Source organism: Temnothorax curvispinosus, unplaced genomic scaffold, assembly GCF_003070985.1.
Source record: "Temnothorax curvispinosus isolate PA1 unplaced genomic scaffold, ASM307098v1 QBEX01003544.1, whole genome shotgun sequence".
NCBI classification, from domain to species: domain Eukaryota; kingdom Metazoa; phylum Arthropoda; class Insecta; order Hymenoptera; family Formicidae; genus Temnothorax; species Temnothorax curvispinosus.
Window position 1 is genome coordinate 120874 of NW_020213324.1, and position 22850 is coordinate 143723.

The 22850-nt window shown below is 39.8% G+C and overlaps 1 protein-coding gene across 2 annotated transcripts in view; it reads right to left on the bottom strand.

The window, feature by feature from the left end:
* The window catches only part of LOC112452630 (transcription factor kayak), a 33038-nt gene extending 10632 nt beyond the window's left edge, over positions 1-22406 (bottom strand). Inside the window, exon 1 of one of the 2 annotated variants that reach the window (XM_025012950.1) lies at positions 22022-22406. In XM_025012950.1, coding sequence (XP_024868718.1) covers positions 22022-22153 — 132 coding nt within the window. In that variant the 5' untranslated portion in view covers positions 22154-22406. Of the gene's footprint in view, positions 1-13498; positions 13870-22021 lie in introns of those variants that run through there. The other variant, XM_025012949.1, reaches the window with a different exon arrangement.
* Between the last annotated feature and the right edge of the window lie 444 nt (positions 22407-22850).

Genomic DNA, 22850 nt, shown 5'->3' on the forward strand with positions numbered 1-22850 from the left:
CGTTGTTCGTGAAAAGATTACCATACTCATGACGCTACTAGAAAAACTTAACGAAGTATATATGTATGTCAGTAAATTTCCAGAGACACTCAGATTTTTCCGGAGGAAAAGAAAACGAGCTCTCAACACTTTTTTACTCTTCAAAACAATATTCCGATACGTTTCACTTTCATGATTTCTAAGATTTAATATTTTATTATTTTTAATTTTTGCATTATTCCTAACTCTCATTTTCAAATATTTTATTTCGTTCTCCTCTACATGAAATTGCTATGTATAAAATACAATCAAATTAGAATCAAAAGCCATACCGGTCCAAGCTTAGATCTTTGACAGCCTTATATTAATTTTCATGTATATATTTTAAAGAAGCTGGAAAAAATATATGTATATATATACTATATATATACACATAAAAATTAATATAAGGCTGTCAAAGATCAAAGCTTGGACCGTATGGCTTTTGATTCTAATTTGATTGTATATCATAACAGTTCTATTTCTCTTATTATTACGTAAAATATCGCAATATTCTTTTTAAGTAGTAGTAAATAAGTAGTAACAAACAAAGGTTGGAATTATCCCAGGCGTAAACCAGTCCTCTTATTGGATCACTTCTTTTTATCGATCACGTTCGTGGCCGAAGATTATATTTATTTTAATGTAATGCAACGTGCGATTACGCAATGAACACAGTAAACAAGTAAATTGACGTCGACCGAGCACCGCGCAATATTTACTTGTGCGTCTATCGCATTCTCTCTCTTTCTTTCTCTTTTTACTGCCCTTCGCACACTTGGATAATACCGCTGGATATTACGCGGTAAATAATAACGCAACTACGTCAGAGTAGCGTGTTCTATGTGATCGCCGGAAAAAGCGCGGTTGAAAGCCGCAACCGCCGCGCTGCGGCCGCGAGAGCGCAACCTTGGATAACAAAGGAACCTCTATCTTTACTTCCATTTTTGCTGTTTTTAACGCTTCCGCTCGCGAGAGACCCGATGCCTTATTCTTAATACCCGATTTCGCAACTCGCTCGCAAAAGCTCCCGATGGGGGATAATGACAAACGAGATAATGACAAACGGAGCATGAATACGTCATTTTCCATTTTACTTTGTTGTATTATACACGTACTTTCAATTCACCTCGCGTAAGGACATTCTTAGTACCATGGGATATCATAACTCTTCCCGTGAATTCATTAAACTTTCCGTTGATAGTGCTCAATGGAAGAAGAATTCGAGGAGTTAACGAGAAATAAATCATTTCCATCGTATATAACGTCCACTTGCGCATATGTTGCAAGCTTATAGCGAGTTTCCGTGAGTTGAAAGGACGGTTTTTCTTTCCACGATGCGAACGTGTCGATGCCAGTGGTACGCCGAGAACAAAGAATGTAAACATGATAACGGGCGTATGCGCGAGTAGTGTGCGTCTCGAATGCATCGCAACGACGCGACGCGGCCGTCTATACCTACATATATTGCGTGCGCGCGTAAAAGTGCAGCGTATGCAGATAGAAGAGTATATTGCACTTGCAATTAGAGAAAAATCCACGATCTCACGCAAACTAAAACAACGGAAACTGAAATACAATTGGATGAGATATGAATAGAGAAAAAGGATACTAGGCATCACTGTTTTTATTAACGAGTAAGAAACTGAGAAAAATGCAACCATTATAAAACGAGAAGAAACGAGAGGCTAATATTAGATTGCGCAACGAATGCGATGACTATTTATTTTTGTTTTATCGAGTCCGGCGCACAGGAAGGAACTCCGCGCGAGCGCTGTGTTGGCGCGATATTCGGAAAAACACGGAGCGTGCAACGCGATTGGGATTTTCCCGGGAAGATCGCTGGTTAGATCAGTAGGTATATGATTTCGAGATTTGCCACAACCGTCGCGTCGCAAGATTCGAAGCGACGGAAAATCTGCTGCCCCGGGACAGTTTTCTCAAGTTCATTAAGTCGTTGCGCGACAATTTCGCATCGTGCCACTTACTAAAACGCAACATTTGATTCGCCGAGCAGATGCATGCGAGATATGCCATTATGCGCTGCGATTATCTGGCATTATGTGACGTCAATCAGCGCGGCGATGTCGTCACTCGGGTTATTTTCTTTTCTTCTTCAAATCGATAACAAACGATATCGCGGAATCGCAAATCGTTTAATAAATATTGCGACCGCATGCGATTTAATATAATTTATATCTGCTCTCGAAAAAACTGTGCAAAGCGCAACGGCTAAAAACCGACGTGAAACGTCAAAAACGCGCAGGACAGTCGCTGCTTATACATAGATACGGTGTAACGCTGGTATACGTTACGCATACTTCGGTATTAATCAATGGAATGTATTTTGTTGCATAAATTCCTCCTTTTTCACAATGATCGACATTGCTGTTATTCACCTACGATCGCAAAGCCTTTACACGAGGTATTTGTGCGTGAAGAACGGTCAAGGCGGAGAGACGTTCTGTTTAATTACTCTAAAAAGCGACGTTACGTGCACGAAATCGAACCGGGTCTAAAGTGCAAACGGCGAAACGGCGGAGAAAATATGTGCGCGACAAAACAGCGTGGGACGATAATAAGCGCTCTAAAAAAGCGCGCAATAATTATATATTTTTTTCACCGACGAAGATCGACATGCGCGCGCGCGCGCGCGCGTTCGTGGGGTTTTCCAACAGAATAACATCCGCAATAATTTTCTACGGTCGAAGCGCAAAATGATGGCGGCGATTAAAGGTGGAATCGCCGCCACCTGTGCGAAACGGCTCGCGCGCAATTCGTAATCTGCACAGCCAGATTACGAACGGATTGAACTCGCCGCGAGATCGAGAGCCGCTCGTTAAACCAGCAGAGTCCGTCTCGAACGAAAATCATTATCAGCGCGCTGCTAAGAGCGCAATTAACGGCGGAGCCGCGCAAGGACGCGCGCGGCGTTACGGCCTAACCAGCTATCTTTTTTCGCAACAGCCTAAAATGGGAATGATTTTTCGACTCACCTCGAAACGGAGAGCTCGACGACGACCTCGTGCCTGTTCGTGAAACCGCGGTCTGTCCCAACGGGGCCTAACCTGAACTGAACTCGCGTTTCCTTTCACAGAAAACGAAGCGTGGCACGTTTCGTACGCGTGCGTTTCTGACAATCGTCTTGACGTCACGCGCGAGAGCGTGCGCGGGGAAACGTCGCGCCACCGTCGCCGACCTTGCGGTGAATTCGATAGGCCGCGCACGGCAGAGCGAGGCGAGATGAAGAGATAGAGAGATAGAGAGAGAGAGAGAAAAAAAATAGAGGAAAAAGAGAGAGAGAGAGAGATCAAAAATCCCGACCGCGAACGCGACCGAGAGGCCCGCTGCACCACCACGCCGGACAACAGTCGCAGTGACACTGACAGCGCTTCTGTCATCGCGTCGCCGCCACATGGTCGCGCGCGCGCGGCCGCGTTGCTTCGGCCGCACTCGGTCGCGTTCGGCTCTGTCTCGAGAGGACTTGGCGCGTCGGAGCCGGAGCCGCCGGAGAGTCCTCGGCACTCCTCGGCCCGCTCGGCCGTGCAGCGTGGCGGGTGGCGGGACGCGAGGGGACCGGACCGTGCGCACCGCCGCGCGCTGCGCCGACCGGCACGGCACCAATAGGGGGATACCGAGGATGACTTCATTGGGGCCTCTCGTTGTCGCGCGCTCAAACCGCTACCAAACGCGATAGAGCTATTTGCCGATCCGCTTTGGCATTAAGCGTGGAAAAACGCGCGCTTCCCGCAATCGGGCCGACGGTCCCCGGTTATATCCGGCATCTGATTGGCGCCAGCGGCGCGATATGATTCACAGTTCGTCGTTACACGACGAATCATCTTACCGAGAAATGCAAAATTGAACGCGAGATCGTTGCGTCACATACACCGACTACTTCCTGTGTAGTATCGACCGGGTAACATTCCGCGAATACATTTCGACGATAGTCACCGGATATAAAATACATGTTTTGTCATACAACTAATTTTTGTGTCTTCTATGTCGCCGTGTTTATATTTAAAAAGACTGTACCCGGGATTGCATTAACAAGTAGATTCACTAACACTACGCAGAACAATTGTAACTAATACGAATAATTTATGACAGGAACTAATAAAAAGAACTATAAATTAAAGAACGTTGCATAATATGTATATTAGAATGAACGAATAATAAAACTTCATCCTGCTAACTCTTTTCTCAATTTCATTTAAATCATTTCAACGCAACGAGTTCTTGAGACTGATTCTAGGGTGCTTAATTGAAGTCTGGCCTTTCCTGAGCCTCGATTAACGATTATCATTGAGAACAGTAACTCGTTGTCGGTCACACGCCGCCCTTCCGTCGTAGCGATGCGACTCGCAACTCTCGCAAGCTTCTGCAGACATGTACATATTCTACGATTTCGCTCAAAAAAACGCGAGTAATTAAGTTATTTTTAGCGACATCGTCGGAAACAAAAAGAGCAAGAAACTTCGGAAAAATTGTACAAAAATAGATGATAAGCCTTCTTATTATAACAGTTATAATTGCAAGTTATACATATAGAAATGTCAAAACTGGAACAATCAATGCCTTTCTGATTAGCTCCCAGAGCCGGTTCTACGCAGCAATCATGTAACGCCGAACAAAGTAACTCCGAACTGGCCCGCGGGTACTCAATAAACACCGAGATAAGACTGGAGTGGTTCGGTCCAACTGTTTTTAGCACTAAAGCCTGAGAACAAAGGCTTGGTCGAGTGCGCGATGCTGCAGAGTCACGATCGGAGGTGAACGACACTGTAGAGTGAGTCGCATGTTCGGCATAATTTTGGAAATTCCGCGCGGTATGCCACGGCCTTGTCTGTATCCCGATGAAATCTCGTGCCAAGATTTCGTCGTGTCGCCTAAGCTCAAAACTGTCACAAGTTCGCAAAACAGACGTCCCTCAAGAGATTTTGGGAAATGCAACTGATAGAAAATTGCTAGAAAATATTTCTCAATTTTGCATTTGCAATTTAAATACGACTGTGAAAAATCCAGGCGTTATTTTTATTTCATCTATATATATATATATATATATATATATATATACCTCTCATTTCACTCATTACTAAAATAATTTAGTTGTTAAACCAAATCAACTTTGAATAATACTTGTATTAACTAATTTTAATTTTAGCTAAAAAAAAGTCGCAAATATTTAGTTTTTTGCTTAGATAATTTGTGGTCTGCAAAGAATATAATCGCCTTCCACACGTGACAATTAAACTTGATCGTCGTGCTTCTAGGAACGATGCATCCGGATGCATCTATACGAGTGCTAACTATAGCTACACCTATATATCAGCTAACCATATGAATAAGATATTTTCGCGGTGTAGAATGCTTCTCGAAATTCAAAAAATCTAGCATAATAAATCTAGCGCACATTATTCTTCTGGGCGACTATCCTCCGTCCCATTGTCGCGAATAATACGCGTGTAATCGAGCCTTCAATATAAAGGATACAGAAATGTGTTGAAACCAGTGCTTTAGTTCAAGGTTGCGCGATCACTCACTTTTCACCAAGGATGATCGATTGGATTCGCTGACGCCAACGGCGCTAATGTAGAGTAATTGGCTAGTTAGTAAATCACACTATAATTATCGTAATATCTGTCAAGATTATTTTACGGTGAGTCTACTATTTTCCATGACATTCTTGATTTCGCGATCTTATTTCCCGTGCTACATGATCGTAATATAATGCCGAGATTAAAAGCTATCGAGACGATATTATCGGTGTGGCAACAGTAAATAAACGATTAAAACCGATATAATTTTAATAAGATTAATTTTAAATAAGATAGAGATAGACAAATATCACTTTTCTACGTCAAAAACTTCGTTTACCAAGATTATATTGATTTTAATTTCTATATGAGACACATGTTGTAGATACTGTAAAAAATAATTTAGCAAAATTTGGAAAACAAAGTAATTATCGCGAAAATTATGCGTATAAGAAAAATTATTTGTTACTGTTTCGGAGAAATCTCATCGATCTTCCGTATTTGAAAGGCTCTTGAAAATATCCTAAGGACGAAGGAGATGGAATGAAAAAAGGACCTCCAACGTAGAAGGAGAAAACACTTTGAGGGCACAACGGTCCATGAATTCCTGACCAATGACGCAAGCACGAAGGCATTTCCGACGGGTTGCACTCTTCGACAGCCTCACTTCGGAGAGGAATACCTACATAATCGCATACATAATGCGAGCTGGACCTCAAGACGCGACTAGCCATCCTTTTTCTCTCTATACAGTAATGTGAAAAATGTTTTAATTAAGTGGCGATTTGATTTTATCTACCTCCGTATGAAATTCGCGTATCTGTTATCTCGAAAAGTCATATGACTCGCGAAACGGTCGCATTTAACGCTAAATATTAACGTATAAATACCTATTTTTACGTTTCTTTATTTCTGCATTTTCGAATTCTTTTAATGTCAATCTTTCCAATTTCAAACTCTCAATGGTAGATACATGTTTATTATTTCCTCTTATCGAATCTCTCTCTACCCCGGATTTCTTAGGAACCTACTTTGCTCTTGTATCTCCAGTCACGCGTGTCAGCTTTATCTCCTTTGTCTCTCAGAAACGGCCGCTCGACAGACAGTACGCGCTGATTACTCTTGGAAAATGCAACTTTAACAATTCCATTTATCGTAACATTTTTAAATATATTGTTTTATTTTTAATATACTTTTAATCCAATGTATTATAATCGGCACTCATATTTTTTTATCTCATCCTGTTATAAAATTTTTAATTCTAAAATTGATTACATTTATAGTTATTTATAGTTATTATTAATTATTATATTTATAGTCATTATTATTTATTACAGATATAATATTACAAAAGGCTTAAAAAAATTGAAAGAATAAGCAACCTTTTTTAAAATTTTACGAATTATTTTTACTTTGATCAAGCTTATTGTTCTAATATTAGAATCCTCAACATTTGTAATTTCTGGACACATCTGCGACACAATAGAATAATTAGATCTCCGCCGTATTATAATCCCATCTCACGTCGCGTGTGTGTTCGGCTTTCAACATTAATCTATTTAATGATATTCGGACAGGTCGGCCCTTTGTGTCGCCTTGGTAGTTTTTGTGGCCTTCATGTCCGTCTCGAGCGTGGACAATGGTTCCACGAAATTGGATACGTTTATCCCACGCGTCATAACCCACTCTTTAAAAAGGGGCCCGCAGGGTTCTATGACCTCCCGAACTCGCGAGCGCATCGCCCCGAATAGCCGGGCCAGTTTATCATGCCATCATGTCCGAGAGAGCTGCTCGCTCTGAATTATGGGCCCGCGGGCCATACCGCGGTCCCCGACTCCCCCCTCGATTCACCTATTTCTCTTCCCTGCGAGAGTGTTACTCTCCCGATCCGGCAACGTCAGATCTTTCAAAAGGATCCAGATCTTATCTCCTTCTATATCGCGTTTTTCGTGACGTACAAAGGGAAATCCATTAGAGAGCGAATAATATGGCCGGTCGTTCCAACGCGACGGATTATTATGTGGAAACGACCGCATTAGATATTCATTAGTAAATCGCCACCGGAGCAGGAAACGTGACGTTGGAAAATTTAGAACACTACAATGTGAATGATAATGTAGGAATATGTATGAAATACGTATGCGTCGGTTATGTTAGTTAATTTTAAATTAACATTGCCATTTATCGTCGACAAAAAGTCAATTCACTTAAATAACTAACATTAGTGAAATAATTTCACTACATATTCCTTGATTTTCCCTATCTAAACAATATTTAAGATTAAACAAAATTATTCAAATCAGATGTCCAGTTTCGTGAGCTGCGACTATTATATTTGCATTCTAAGTTTCTCGATAATAAACATATAAATTACACGTAGCCACGCATATCCAAAACCTTCGCGTTTTCTTGAAAATATTTCGAGATCATGTATCTCGACGGTGAGTTTTATTTCTATCTTATATTCCTAATGTCTCGCTAGTATCGCGAGTCGCGTGGTCTCGCGGTATTAAAGCGGTATTCGTTCGTACTAGGAACGACGAGAGAGAGAGACGAGTGAGAGAGAGAGAGAGAGAGAGACGGCGGACTCTTTCGGTTGACGTTATTATAAGCAGATATAATCCCGAGCGTATGACGCATGAGCACGGCTTACCCATAATCCGGCGTGTGTATGTGTGTGTGTATGCGCGCCGTACGGTAATAATATTATTACGTTAATCGGCCGCGCCGCCGTCTTCGTCGGCGGCCCAGCAGGTAAACCAAGGCGCAGTTAGCAGGCGTTATTATCGCGACGCGCTTAACATTATAGACGACGTATTATCGACGACATTATGACCTTGCATCGCGCAGAAATTGCCTCGCAAGACTGTGAGCGATAGCTCGGTCGGCGCGCCGTGTGAAACACGCCGGCTTCTGTCTTCTCCGACCTTATTCATGCGACCGATATACTGTCCGAGAGAAAGAATTAAAAGATTTCGAAGTAACATGAATATAACTTTCTCAGCTCTCTTAAAAGAATCTGTACGTCAAAGAATGAGATCAGTAGATTCAATACCTAATTCGAGATTCAATTGTCTTATCATTAAACGATGTTGGAATATGAAAAGAATGAATTCTAGGTAATGTACCGTGCATAAATACGCTCAGAAAAAAAAATGATTCTAATGTCTATTACTTACTGATGCTCCTAGATTTTCTTAATGCAGTTAAATGGCAATTTGTCAAAGCATGCAGACAGGTAGTAATAAATCTTATTACGTAGAACAGTCCATTAAATGTACATTAAGAGCGAAGCGTTATTTGCAGCGGGCACTTCAATATCCGGACGACAGTTCGCAAGATAAGAAATTCTCAAAGCACTTCTTCGAGAATGTGAGAAAGTTCGCCAGATTACGCGAAGAGGTCCAGCTCACTCGAAGCATTCTCTCACGGGGAAAGTGTTTAAGCCAATTGACGTCATTCATACGCAAGATATCTTTCTGCGGAATCGACCTCCTTTCGAGGTCGACTACACCGGATCGCCAGTTCGCTACGCGCAAAAAGTTCTTACAGCTTTGCCGTAGAAGAGGGCACAACACACGCGTCGTTTCCTCTTTCGCAATCGACGCCATAAAACAAATCGAGCGCGCCGAAGTGTTGCAACAAGGAAAGCAACGGAGGATTTCGATAAATCGATGCAAAACGTTAAGAAATCTTTTCCTCCGGATACAAAAGAGATCGTAGTTTCTGTCTTTTTTATACTCTCTGTATTTAAAATAAATCTCTGTACTTGATTCCACGCGAACGATTTGAAGAAGTAGAAAGGAAAAGTATATATAGGTAATTAAAAAAATTTTCTATGAGTTTCGTTAGAGATGATTAGTTTTAGGATTCAAAAAAGGTAGCATATTGTATTTAATCGAGATTATCTCAGTACTTTAAAAGAAAGACAAAACTAGTTTGAACCTTGAACAAGTTTTCCTCCTTGATGATGGCGCAGCGAAGCGGTCGACTTCCCGGAATGCGAAGGCGAAACCTTCGGCGCGGCTCGACGTTGCAAGTGCACAACTCCGCGATGCACTCCTTTTTTCCTGGTATCGATTTATCTCGCATGAGCGCAAGGCACAATCGATGTGTTTATGAGCCACCGCGAATAATTGTAGCGAGGCGTCACTATACGAGACGACGACAACGTGCACGCGACACGTGCGTGGATTTTCATTCATAAATCGCCGGCGAACTACGCGGCGATGACTCACCCGTGCCCCGCCTCTCCCAAGACGCGAAACTGAGATAAGCACGGCAAAAATAAAGGATAAAAAAAAGACTATGAACGCCGGAAATTTCCGCGTGCGATACTGTCTGATCATCGTCGAATTGCATAATTTATACATCATCAAAAAGAAAAAAAAATCCGTAGACATAGCAATGAATACGTATATAGATAGACACTCACGAATAAAAGAAATATTAGAAGAAGAGGGAGATATTTGCGTATTAAGAATAGATTATAAAATAAAAAAACTGCTAAGAAAAGCAATAAATTAAAAAAATGCTATTTTATATAAATAATATAAGGTAAAAGCGAATAAATTTTTAATTTCCCGATATATGAGCAAAATGTTGCCGTAGATACAAGAAGTATTTATAATTCTTTTAAATCTGAGTTCTCAAACCGTGCGACTTTTCAAGATAAAACACAATAAGTTTGGTTGGCCTATTTCAGAAATAGCTTGTTTAAATATATGAAAATCCTGATATATTAATGGAGAATTTACGACAGATAATATACAACGCGAACGTGTTTGGAAGTACAGGAAATTTATTTACTTGGATTTAGATTGTCGCTCAGAAAATTATGTTGGCGCGGACTTTCTTGCGGAAGAGATAAATAACTGCAAACGGGGAAACAACAAGAAGTGCCTCCCTCCTTAGTGCTGAGAGCAGGATGACACCTCTTGTCTTATGACCCGTACGTATTGCTCTCGCTAAACTTAACCCTGCCTTCAACTAAACCTTCTAATTGGCGGGTTAACGAGCGTTAACTCTTCGCTTCCTGTCAGATTTAACTGTTTTTCTTCGGTTTTATGCAGATAACATATTAAGGAAATCATATTTTCTCTTTTTCTTCATCTTTGTTTTTCCGAACAATCTATTAAATGCAATCAAAATATCTTCGTTAATTTCATCGATTTTTATGATCATCGTATAAAATAAACCTTATAATATATTAAATTATGAATAACAACTAACATCCAAGTTCTGATATCCAAATTTAGTTTTATACAAAAGATAAAATAAATTTTTATTTATTGTGATAATAATCGATTTTAAGCTATTCAAAAAGAAATACGTATTTTCTTGCGCTTACGAGGGTTGGAATGTTTTCCTCAAAAGGCGGAAATTGCTTTTAAAAGTTTCCACGGCAGACTTCTTATACCTATGTATAATAGACCTCGAGAAATATCAGCTTCGAGAAAGACCTTCGCGTACTTCTGCCCAGTCGTGGACAATGTTGGTACGATAAAAACTACATGAAGCGATGAAAAATAATCTAGAAAATCAAGACACCATTATAAAAATTATTTCGGTAAACAGTAATTAAATAAATTACTTGATAAATTATATATAAATAGGAAAAATCTAAGACACAAAATATAAATCTTTATATAACCATGTAAATTTGTTCTTTTAATAATCTTTGTTATTTATATTATCATTTTTAGTATATTAAAATTTTTCATGATAACGAATACAGCCATCGCAAAATAATTATTTTTATATTTTAATACAGATACAAGTTTTACTAAAACAAGCATTTTTCTCGTTATTAATAAAATATATTTATTTTAAAGTTAGTCAACTCTAAATTATATAGTTTAATCATACAAAATTATTTTGGAAAATTGTAAGTGCATTCTATACTTCTTGTATGCTTTTCCCTTCATTCGAAATACTTCTTTTTTCATAATTACACGAAATACCAATGTTTATACATCCTTACCACACACATCACGACAATTCCTTTCAAAATTTGTACAAATTTGCGCAGTAACATTTATTTGCCAAGCCTATTCGAATAAGAAAGTACCGTTCAGCGATAAAACGAGCGAACGATGTGTATTACGCCGAATCGGGATTCGTAGAAATCGGAGCCGAAATCGGTGGGATCGGCAGGTGAGAGTCGCCGAGTCGAGTATCCAGCGCGATAACTTAGTCGCTTCTTGGAAAATTTGAAACTAACACGTCATCACGAGCACGACCTCGATTATTAGCTTAATTGTAAGCCATCATTATGTAAGACTCTCCCCCCACTCTCTCTTTTTCTACCTGGTTTTGTGACACGCTAGCTGACATGTAATTATATTAAGAGATTCTTTTGGTTATGCATTGTTCACGCGTGCATACTAAACGGCGAATTATTCGTGGAAAAACATATCTAGATAACGAGTTCAAAGAACATCAGACTGATTGTAAGCTGCCACGAATTAACTCTATGACATGTGCATTGTTTTACGGTGCAAAATTAATATTTTAAACACAATAATATAAAGGTATTATAATTAAAACTCGCGCGATAAGGTGTCGTAGGTTTTTCTAAAGGTTTGTGACTTATAGCCCAAATCTTTTGAAATATTGCTTATTAATTTACGTGTCTTAAACAGTTCAAGAGATTAAATTGATAAATAAGTGTTTAAAAATACGACGTTAAGAATTTCTTCGTACTAATTTAGACTATCATTCGCAGCACTCAATCGTTCCGTCATCTCTACTCCTATAATCATTATTCAAACGATCTGATCCTTTCTCCGTGCGTTTATCTGTTACAAAATATATTTACGAAGTGTATAGATCTCCGACGTAGACACGCGTTTTCACTTACGGTCACCCATCGGTATCATCGCTAACAATACGCCACATTTATCTAATCAGTATGTTATTTTTGTCGGTGCGCCGTGCACCGTAGATTGCCTCGCAGTCACGCCTAATAAATCTACAGGAAGAAAATCGCGCAGGTTAATGGTTTAAAGTTTAAAACGACGTCCGACAAACACGCTTATCGCCCGACGGACATTTCGGGCAGCGACATTTGGGGAAAAAAATATCTTTTGTTCGACTTCTTTCGTTTACAGTGCAGCAGTTGACAAACAGATACCTACCCCGGCATTAGAAGCTATTTAAGGGTTTTGGAGTTAAGAATTTGACGAACTCTGCCTAAGAAATTTTTTGGACTTTCTTTTTCCTTTTTATAAAAAGAAAAATATATAGAGCGTGCCTCGATCGACACCGCAAATTGTTTAGCGATTGAAGTTTTTAGGAACACAACTATAGCTTCAACATTATCGATCCAGCCTTGAACCGTGACACCTGCACGAAGAGCGCGTAATTGACGATTTGTGTGCGTTAAAAGTCGATCGTCTCTTCCGTTTGCGTGTGTTCACGCGCGATATGTTAATTTTACGTTTCGTCACGAATAGTTATTTCCGCGAAATTTTACAATCGTAGTTCTATCATATTAACTATTTAAAGATGTTGGGTTATACCATGTCGATAATATAACATATCTTCATAAATGCATATAAAATTAAGATAATTCATAATTATTATGAGCAGAATATTTAATTAAATATTTAAGGCATTCTATTAAATGATATGTCGAAATCAAATTTTCTTTTCTATATGCTGTCACTTAAAAAAATTTTGATTACAGATATTATGTGTATATCCAATGTACACTCTACCGACAGGAATGCCTGTACATACATAACACATATACATATACATGTACATATATGTCATATACGTATCAAAATGTCCAGGCATTCCTGCCGGTCAGTGTACTCAATGGTGGGAGATAAAAGAATGTCAATATTTGTTTTGATAAAAGACGAGCGTTAGCCGCGAGCTAATTCCCTAATTTTCCTGTCCGAGATTCGGTTTCGAAATCGATGTCACTCTCTTACCATGCCATTCTCCTCCTTCATGAGCTGCCAATCCGCGATGTTCGTGGTCGGCGGATACATGGAGAACATCGTGTAGCTGTGATCCTCGATGATATTGTCGTAATAGCCGGCGCTGGGCACTCGTTGCGTCATCTTGCGCCTCAGCTAACTTCACTCGGAATCAACGCGCTTTGAACTTTCGAACGTTCGAGGATTTCGAGAGATCGGAGTGTTCAAATGTTCGAAAGAAAAGACTGTCGAGAAGATTGTCTCGCCGCGAAGAGAAGAGATTTGAACGCGACAGATAATTCAACACTGTCACAAAAGTTATCGGTTACCGACGCGTTTGTAATCACTTTACTCCGTACCACACGTGCCTATGCACATTTGTCGACTGAGCGCCCGCCAACGTGACCGAGTAACTATATAGAAAGCCAGCCGACCGTCGCCGCCGTCGCCGCTTCCCCCACCACGTCGCGATACGGGCGCGCTCCCCGTGACGTCACCGCCATCTTGATCGCTGATTCGCGCGATAGCGCGCCCGGCCAATCGACGCGGTCCGCAGCCTCGCGCGTTGTTTGCTCGCTCCGACGACGATTTCACGGAATTGGGGAACGCACGGGGAACCAGATCCCCTTTTCCAGGTAGCGCGGATCGTTCCGCGCTTAACTTGCATAATCCGATAAATCGATCCGCCCGGCGAGGACGACCGAGGGGGATTTTCGTCAGCATGCCGGAAGCGGTGCAAATTGCGATCCGCGACATATTCAGGATGTGCGCTGTGAAGTCAGCGAAATTGGTTGAATCGATGTGTCCGAGGGTGATAAAAAAATTTAAGGTCCCGATGTGAGACGGGAAGAAAAAATATCAAGCATTGGCATAAACTTTTGAAATTTCTCTCTGTTCTAACGTCGAAAAATCCAGTCTTTTTTCTCCATCGAAAGTTTGTTTTGTTGATTATTATTTGACTGTGTTAATCCTCGCACTCGCGTTCGGCAAACGTGCGCGATAATACGCTCACAACGTCGCATTAAATAACGTTACACGATGAGCAGCAGTGACTCACTATTGATGTTGATTGCTATTTTTTAAATAAACGTACTTAACGGTACGAATACATTGTGTCGCAAAAACTGTCTTCGACAACAACGATCCGCTACGTATATGATTACCCTCCCCCACTTTCTTTTTTCTCTCTTTTTTTCTCTGTTTTCTGCCGCGATCATATATATAGTACTTTCCGCGTGCAACAAACTCTCGGGAGCGCGAAAAAGTGCACGTAGGTGCAGATTAACCCCTTTGACTATCAATGACGAAAATATCCGTAAAAATAAAACTGGCCAGTGTTCATAACGGAATATCCGCACATTCAAAAAAAGATACTTATACCGGAGCAAGTAAATTCAAAGTAAAAATTCAAGAATTCAAAATGGCAAATTTAATATACCTAATGGGCAAAAAATTTAAAATATGGTTCAATTTGCATAAAAAGTTTTGAAGAGTTTTTGAAGCCGTTGAATTCGTTTTTAAAATTGAAATTTAATTCAAAATAACAAATTTAATATGACGGCCAAAAAATTTAAAATATCGCTCGGTATAAAAATGTATAAAATATGATTTATAAAAATTGTTGGATCTTTAGTTCGCTATATTTAATTTTGAAATTTTGACCTCAGACTCTTAAATTCAGCGACTCAAAAAACCCCCAGAAATATCCTCTGATAATTTTATTAACTCTTTTCTCAAAAGTATTTTTGACCCAAACCATTTTTATCGCCTAAAAGCCAAGGGATTAAATGCGATTTAATTTGCAAGCTGTTCGCTGAATGTTTGTCCAACGAATTATACACATTCGTTCATAAAATTACAAGCTACGGCAGCGGGGAAAGGCAGGGGTAAGAAATTATTTATCCGCGGCAACACTACCGCCAGATCTGTTTGTGCAACAACCAAATACTCTTACGCTGCAACGGTAAGCGAGGAGTAGGATGTTTGCAACGGAGAGGGACGAATTGGAAACAACCGTAATGTTTCCACGTATTCCTCGAATTGTTAACTTAATTATTTCCTTGGCACATATATACAAACGTGAGATTACTACACAGAATAACAAAATTACACGTGTACGCACGCCGCATTTTGCTTACACGAAATTTTTCCTACTGTCGTAAAATTAACGCTTCTTTAATTTACTGACTGTGAACTATATCTTTCTATAACTGAATATTTAATGAAAATGTGATAACCGTAGGATTTTCTTGGGGAAAAAAAGTATAAAATCTATTCTTTTTTGCTAATTCGATTCAACTTGCCTATCTGAAAATATATATGATAATAAACCCTAAATTTATAAAGTTATACAATAATTAATTGTATATAAAATTACTGTTCCCACAAAACATTGTTATAACTGGAAGTTACATAAATATAATTAAATTTTTTATTTGTAAATTGAAAAAGCACATTCAAATCGAGATGAAAATTCTTGTCTTTGAAATATCTTCATAGAAAAATTTTTCAAACAAAAAGAATTGTTTTATATGCTTTTCAATTGGATGCTAGATAAGATACTCGATAAGAAGCCTTCGATTTGTTTAGAAAGTGTTATGTCCGTCGATGGAAAGATTTATAATCGGTAAACAATATAAACTCTATGTTTGCCAACGTTTCCTTAAGGAAAAGTAATCACGTCGTATATTCTGAAATATTTTCATTTTAATACTTTGAGACATTAAAGTATCTATTTTTTTTTTAATTATTTGGGTCAAATAATTTAAATGTTTTTGTTTGAAAATATCGTGATTAATTAATATAATAAATTGTTTCAACAAATAATTGCGTCTCGAAAAATTTCGAATTACAGTAATTATCTTGGTTATACGCGTAATTTTTTCTGATTGTATTTTAATGACTCTGACAATGAGTGAAATCTAAAGTTCTCTCTAGCCTGCTATAACGCTATCATTGCCGTATTTTAACCCAACATTTAAAAGCAAAAATGTTAGAAATTTTTTACAAGTGGAAAAAGAGGATTTATTGCAGTATAAAAAATTATCAGTATAAAAAAATAAAAAGCATTGTTTGCCTAAGTTCACTAATGGTCTTCGTCAATTATTTGATTATTCTATAATTTAGAATTATTTACAGTTCGTATCGGCTAAGTCCATCACATGTTCAAAAACATGTATCTAATCAATTGAAATATTATGTGTTGGAATTTTCTTAATAGCATTCAAGCATCAATAGCGTTCATATATATTTTAATTATACATATATATTGCATATTTATCATTAAAATGTACATAGCACGAATTTTCAATCATTTTGCCGAGTTTATTGTTTTCAGGCGACTTGATAACTAGAACCATGTCTAGAGACACCTCTAACGAGCGTAACGGAATAACGAGAAGATCGGCGAGCACTAGAGGATCCAGCTTTGTTCGCGCGACAAAGAGATATTTTAATGAGGAGGGAGGTTGCAGCTTATCCGGCTGAGCTGTAACGCGCGTTGTAGGACGTTGTGTGCGCGACATGACAAGCGCCGAATTTCGTACAAAGAAAAAAAGCGGAAGTTTTTAATCGGCCATCACCCGGGAAAGTTCTGTAGGAATTTTCAATATCCAAGAGGACAATGGAAAATAAATTAAAGGTCGTGAATCATCCGGTTTCTTTGTACGATGAGAGCGTGCCTGTACTTTAAGCGCGAGCCGCGCGAAGAAAAACATACAGCTGGTTCTCTTTATGACCGTGCGTGCGCGATCGTTTATTGAGCGTCATTCGATTCATCAATTTTTTGTAACTTTCTCTCAGGAAGAAGCGAGATCTCCTACGCGGATTTGCCGAATTTTATAAAATAATTATGTAACTTTGAGCGGGAGAGCTAAAAACAGAAAAACTTAATGCGGGCCTAACAGCCAGATGTACATACTTTCGCTCTTGATCATTATAAGTAATATTTGCATTTTATCGGTCGGTTTCTTCGTACGAACCCTTCCATTATTAGAGGGAAAGATATAATTAGGTGACAACAGCTGGCTCTCTCGGGAGTTCCTATCTGGCAGCGTAAGCGTTATACTACGCAGCGGTAGAATGTAATTCGTGTCGCGCGCGCCACGCGCGTGTGCGTGCATGCGTTTGTTCGTGCGTGCTCGTTGCACGCGTGTTTTTAAATGGTCGAGCCGTCACGAGACAGCCACGGCGGCGGCACTTTATAAAAACAGCTGTTGTAGGCGGCCGAAGCCACGCCGGACGAAATGCTAGCTAGATCAATACTCTAACCGCCATGCTACTTACACTCGGGGAATACATTGGGTGTCCTCGAATTATACAACGAAACCGCATGGAATTATTCGTTACGAAATTTCAAGTTTAACCTCAGCGAAGATATCGAGGAAGATTTTATCGTAACTTTCAAATCTTTTTCCTAACTTTCAAAATGTAAAATCGTTATTCTAATTTCTTACATCCGCCTCTATAATTGCCTCAAACGAATTCTTGCTGAAGCTGAAATAGTCCATTTTTAAATTGGACGGCGGATAATGTTGCGGCATCCATCCGTGCTTGCTTCTGATACTTAACTCTCGAAAGCTCCTCGTTTTCGATGATTTATGACAGAACTGTCAAATGTGTGACGCTACTCGGGCCAGTGAACAAACGAGCAAAAAATCGTCAAGAGAAACCTGAGCGTCTAGTTAAACAGTCCTGATTTATGGTTATACAGAAAACGATTAGTTCGACACTTCGACACTTTCGCTAATTTTAAAATTTCTAGAAATAACGGTATTAGTGTACTTCCCGTCAATTTTGGGACATCCTATATAAAGGGGAGACGCACCGGCACTAAATCCTTGTCGATGCCATAGAGATATTGTCCGTCGCGTCGAAGAGAATTTTCTACTTCCTGTCTGCATCTGTAAATGTGCACATGCCACGCCGACGTAACAAATTACAGCACGAATAGGCTCGACTACTGTTATTATTAAATAAGTATACGTTTAAAGGAGTGATAATGACGCGATTGACAGACCATTTAACGAATTCCATTTTATACAGAATGCTTTGAAGTTTAAACGAACATTTTCTGCATCGTAGATATTGAGGAACAAATTAAAAAAGAATAGCGATTATTTCAACATGCTAATAATTACGAATAATATGTAAGTAATAATACAGTTCTAGGTATTAATCTCTTATCGAGTTCCATTGTGCACTATAATTTGTAAAGAGTCACGAAAAATCACAAATCACATTTACAGAGTTTTCATAACATAATAAACAATCACTTGTCTGAAATATAAAATACAATGCGTCTGTTTTCTATTGCTGAACTAGTGCAGCCAGTTCAGCAGACCCCATAACTAAGAAGATTACTATCAAACACATTACTATAAACACCTTTTAAAAATCTAATTTAAAGGCCAACACGAGAATAAACTGCGAATACGTGCGATAAAATGAGTTTGTTTGAACTTTAAACAGTTCTTTTAAAGTTTGATTCACCGTGCACACGACAGACTCTTCTCCTACAGAGACCGGTTTCGACCTTTACTAAGATCCTTGTCAATCTACAGCCTAGAATAAACTGACAATTCTTTTTTGTGTGTAATTAAACTGAATTCTTAAATTTAACTCTATCTCTATATATGAACAAAATTATCTCGTATGTTTCAAATGTTTTATTATGTTCTTATTTAAACGACTCAATAAAGTTTTTAAGGATTCGATTGTTTGTGCCTAAAAATCACGAAAAGCAAACATTCTATCCCGCGGTTCAAAATCAAAGTCGCTCTTTTATTCGTAGCGGCAAGATTGATTGTCAAACTGCACCGTGTCGTTGACTTGTTATTTAATAAGCCGCAGTTTGACCCGCGGAATGGACGGGAAAGAGAGAATTAACCGCGTCTCTCTCGCGTTTTAAAGTTCGCGCGAAGACTCATTAGCAAGCGCGAACACCCGGCGCGATCTCGAGAGATCATTGATCTCTCCCGATCGGTGAATGGACGCGGTAATACGAAAGATAACGTCCGATTGGATAATTCCGTAGTAACTCGATGGTTTACTGACGGTGCACGTGGTATGCACCTTAAAAGGACACCTATGCGAGGACCGGAATGAAAGTTGTCTTTTATCTATGTGTGCGCAGGGGCGTTTAATTTATTTGTGAGCTCCACGCCGCGTGGAGTAAAGTAGGTTCTACTAGAATACAGGGTTCGAGTAGTAATTGTCCAACAACTAAATGTACTTAATTAACATCTATTGCATTTTCAGGATTCTTTTTTTTTTAATAGTTATATTATTCAAAAATCGAATAAAGTTTGACAAATATCTGTCGCTTTATGACAGGCTCTTCGCGAGAGTCTAAATAATAAAACATGCGTAGTTATTATTATCGCACATTGTGACGTATAATTAGATGCAGTTCGCTTGATAACGCCGCGCCGGTGATATTTTCGCGCGACCGAAAATATGTTTTTCATTCGAACTCGAGCAAGTTCGGTTTATAGCGATGACGGCACGCGCTTTGTAAATTTAGCAGCGCTCTGTCTCTAATTCCCGGATAAAGGCTCTTCGACGAAGTGGCGGGTTTGACAAGTGCATCGTGTCGAAGGATAATTTAACTCTTTGCACCGAGAAGTACAATGGTATTAACAAACGCGGGATTGTCACGCTAAATTGCATGAAAAATTATCAATTACTGAATCAAGTTATTTGGAAAATCAATAAAAGAAATTATAAATTCTTACTAAATTAGATGTTAATTAGTAACATTCTCTAGTTGTTAAATTTTACAAGTGCTTAATGGTTTTTAAAATGGTCAATGTAGTTAATTCTACAACATCTTTTGTAATCGTTATATGTATAATGTATATACATACATTGTATATCGAATCACAGAAGAATCGATGGAATCCAGGTCACTAGCACAAAATTTTAATACTTCAATTATATTTGTCATAAATGTTTTCATTATACATACAATAAATATTAATCACCCATTCGATTCTTTACACACTCGTTCAATGCGAGCGCTCGAAATCGATCATCAAAGTATATCCTGCGAACATTTTACAATGTAAAATCGCTAATGAGTCATCACGCGCGAGCGACACTGCGAGACAAGCAGCACTTGTCCATTATCTAGCCTCAAGAATTCATGTTCCTGTGAAATAGCATGTAATTTCCAGATGCGCGATTGATATGCGTCATACGGTAGCTGTAAGCCAGTAGGCCACGTAATTCCAAACGATTCCGCTAAACGTTTAACAAAGAGCAACAAAAGCGTTACATCACGCGCGTACAATCTGTTTACATAACTGCTCCACATCAGCTCTCGTAAATTTATTTAAAAAAAATAAATATTTTTGAATAAAGACCAACGAGACCCGTTCAAATCCAATAATTGTGATTGCGAGGAATCGATAACGCGTTTTATCGCTCCGCTTTGATCAGCTGATGAATCTATAAGCCCGAAAGTTCTTCACAGAAGCTTAAAGATATATTTTCGACGATGAGCTAATTTAATTTCAGCTTACACTGCGAAATTAATATCTCGAGTATTTTTCTACCGCGGTGACTCGAATCTCGATGTACAAGCAAGCAAGAGTAATTATTGCAGGCTTTATCTATCTGTAACATGTGTTGGTAGACTGTCTCCACACATCGGATTGCTGCTTTTTTCCGTTTGCAAACAAGATAAGAGGTTCCTGTAATTGCGTGCAATTCTATATATATTTTAGACATTCGTCCATGTTCATTTATTCATATATTTATCAAAAGAAAAATAAAAGCATAAAATATCTCGTATTTTTCGTCTGTAAAATTAGATAAAATCGTATAGCTTCCATTCATGCGTTTCGAAAATGCAAATGCAAATATTTATATACGACTCGTACTCCATACAAATCGTGTCTTACTTAAAACTCTTATCTTATCCGATATAAACTTTCTTCCTCTTTTTTTTTTAATTTTACATGTACTACGTTTACACGAGCGTTACTTCTGTGTAATAACTTACGATAATTCACTCGCGGAGTGAAATTACTACGAAACCCCGTTTACGCGGAAAAAATTATCGTAAGTTACCACAGAAGTAACGCTCGCGTAAGCATAGGCTACAAATGCTTTGAAGCATTCCTCTTCTCTTTTCTTTCAATGAAGAAAGGAGAAGAAGAACGCTCCGAAGCATTGTAGCGTCAAGTGGACCGCAGCCATATAGTAATGGCAAAAAGACGCTCGATTGTTGCAAGTTATCGGAGTGAAGGAAGATAAGTGAGTGAACGAAATCTCTTCTGTGCCCGCCGCTATACGCGATGCACATCACGAGGCACGTTCGCGCCACGTACGGGACGCCTAAACGTGGACAACCGCTTTAACGTTTAAACGCATTATTGTCGCGCGTGCGTTACGTAACGCGTGCACCCGCGACGAGCCGTCGATCGTTCAGCGGGACGCCGGGGACGCGATCGGCGACGCGTCCCGCGACGAGAATCTTCCGGGAGCCGAGGGGGCCGTGTTTTTCGTTGGCATATTCCTGCTGGTACTTACGTTATTCGGCAGCACGGCCGTGTTCGCGATGCTGGAGAGAAAATCATGGCTGACGCGGGAGCTCTGCGAGGCCCCGCTGTCGCTGGACACGCTCGAGCTGTCGTAGAGCACGTCGGAGACGTCCAGCTTCATCCTGCCGTTCACCCTTCTTCGCGAACCCGCGTCGGAGTTGAGAGACACCGGAGAGTACGTCGCGTTCTAACCTCTCTTTCTCTCTCTCGCCCGCCCGACGCTCCTCCGAAAGATAATGCGGCGAGAGCGAGCGAGGCGGAAGCCGAAAGATCGTCGTGGATCTTAATGGACGTACGTGGAACTCGAAGGCGGCACGCACGAATCGCAGGTCCCTTTGCTCGAAACTGTGTGAAACTGCACCCGATGACTCATACCGTGGGGGAATACCTCGCGCGCGCGTTCGGCAAGCCGTTCGAGGCCCGCGGAGAGAGTCGAGGCCTCTCCGAGCGCGGGTGACGTCATGGGTTATTCCCGGCCGACCAATCGCAGCCGAGCTGCCGGCCGACGCGCGGCAGTGCCGTGCCACGGCGTTCGATAACGCGGCGCTTATCGGCGACGAAACCCCGAGAGTTTTATCTACCACGCGGCGCGGCGCCCGGGTGCATCAAAATCAGCTTATAATTAGAATTAGAAACGTTTTAATTATCTCTCATCTTTATTCTTTGATCTTTGGTCTGCATAATTGTTTCTCGGTATTTCAACCGTTTCAAGGTTTGCAATTCTGCGCAAACTTGAAGATATGTTAATGTATATAGCGCGTAAATTAATTCGGTTGTCGAAAGTCTTTAAGTGTCATACAATTTAATAATTATCTCAT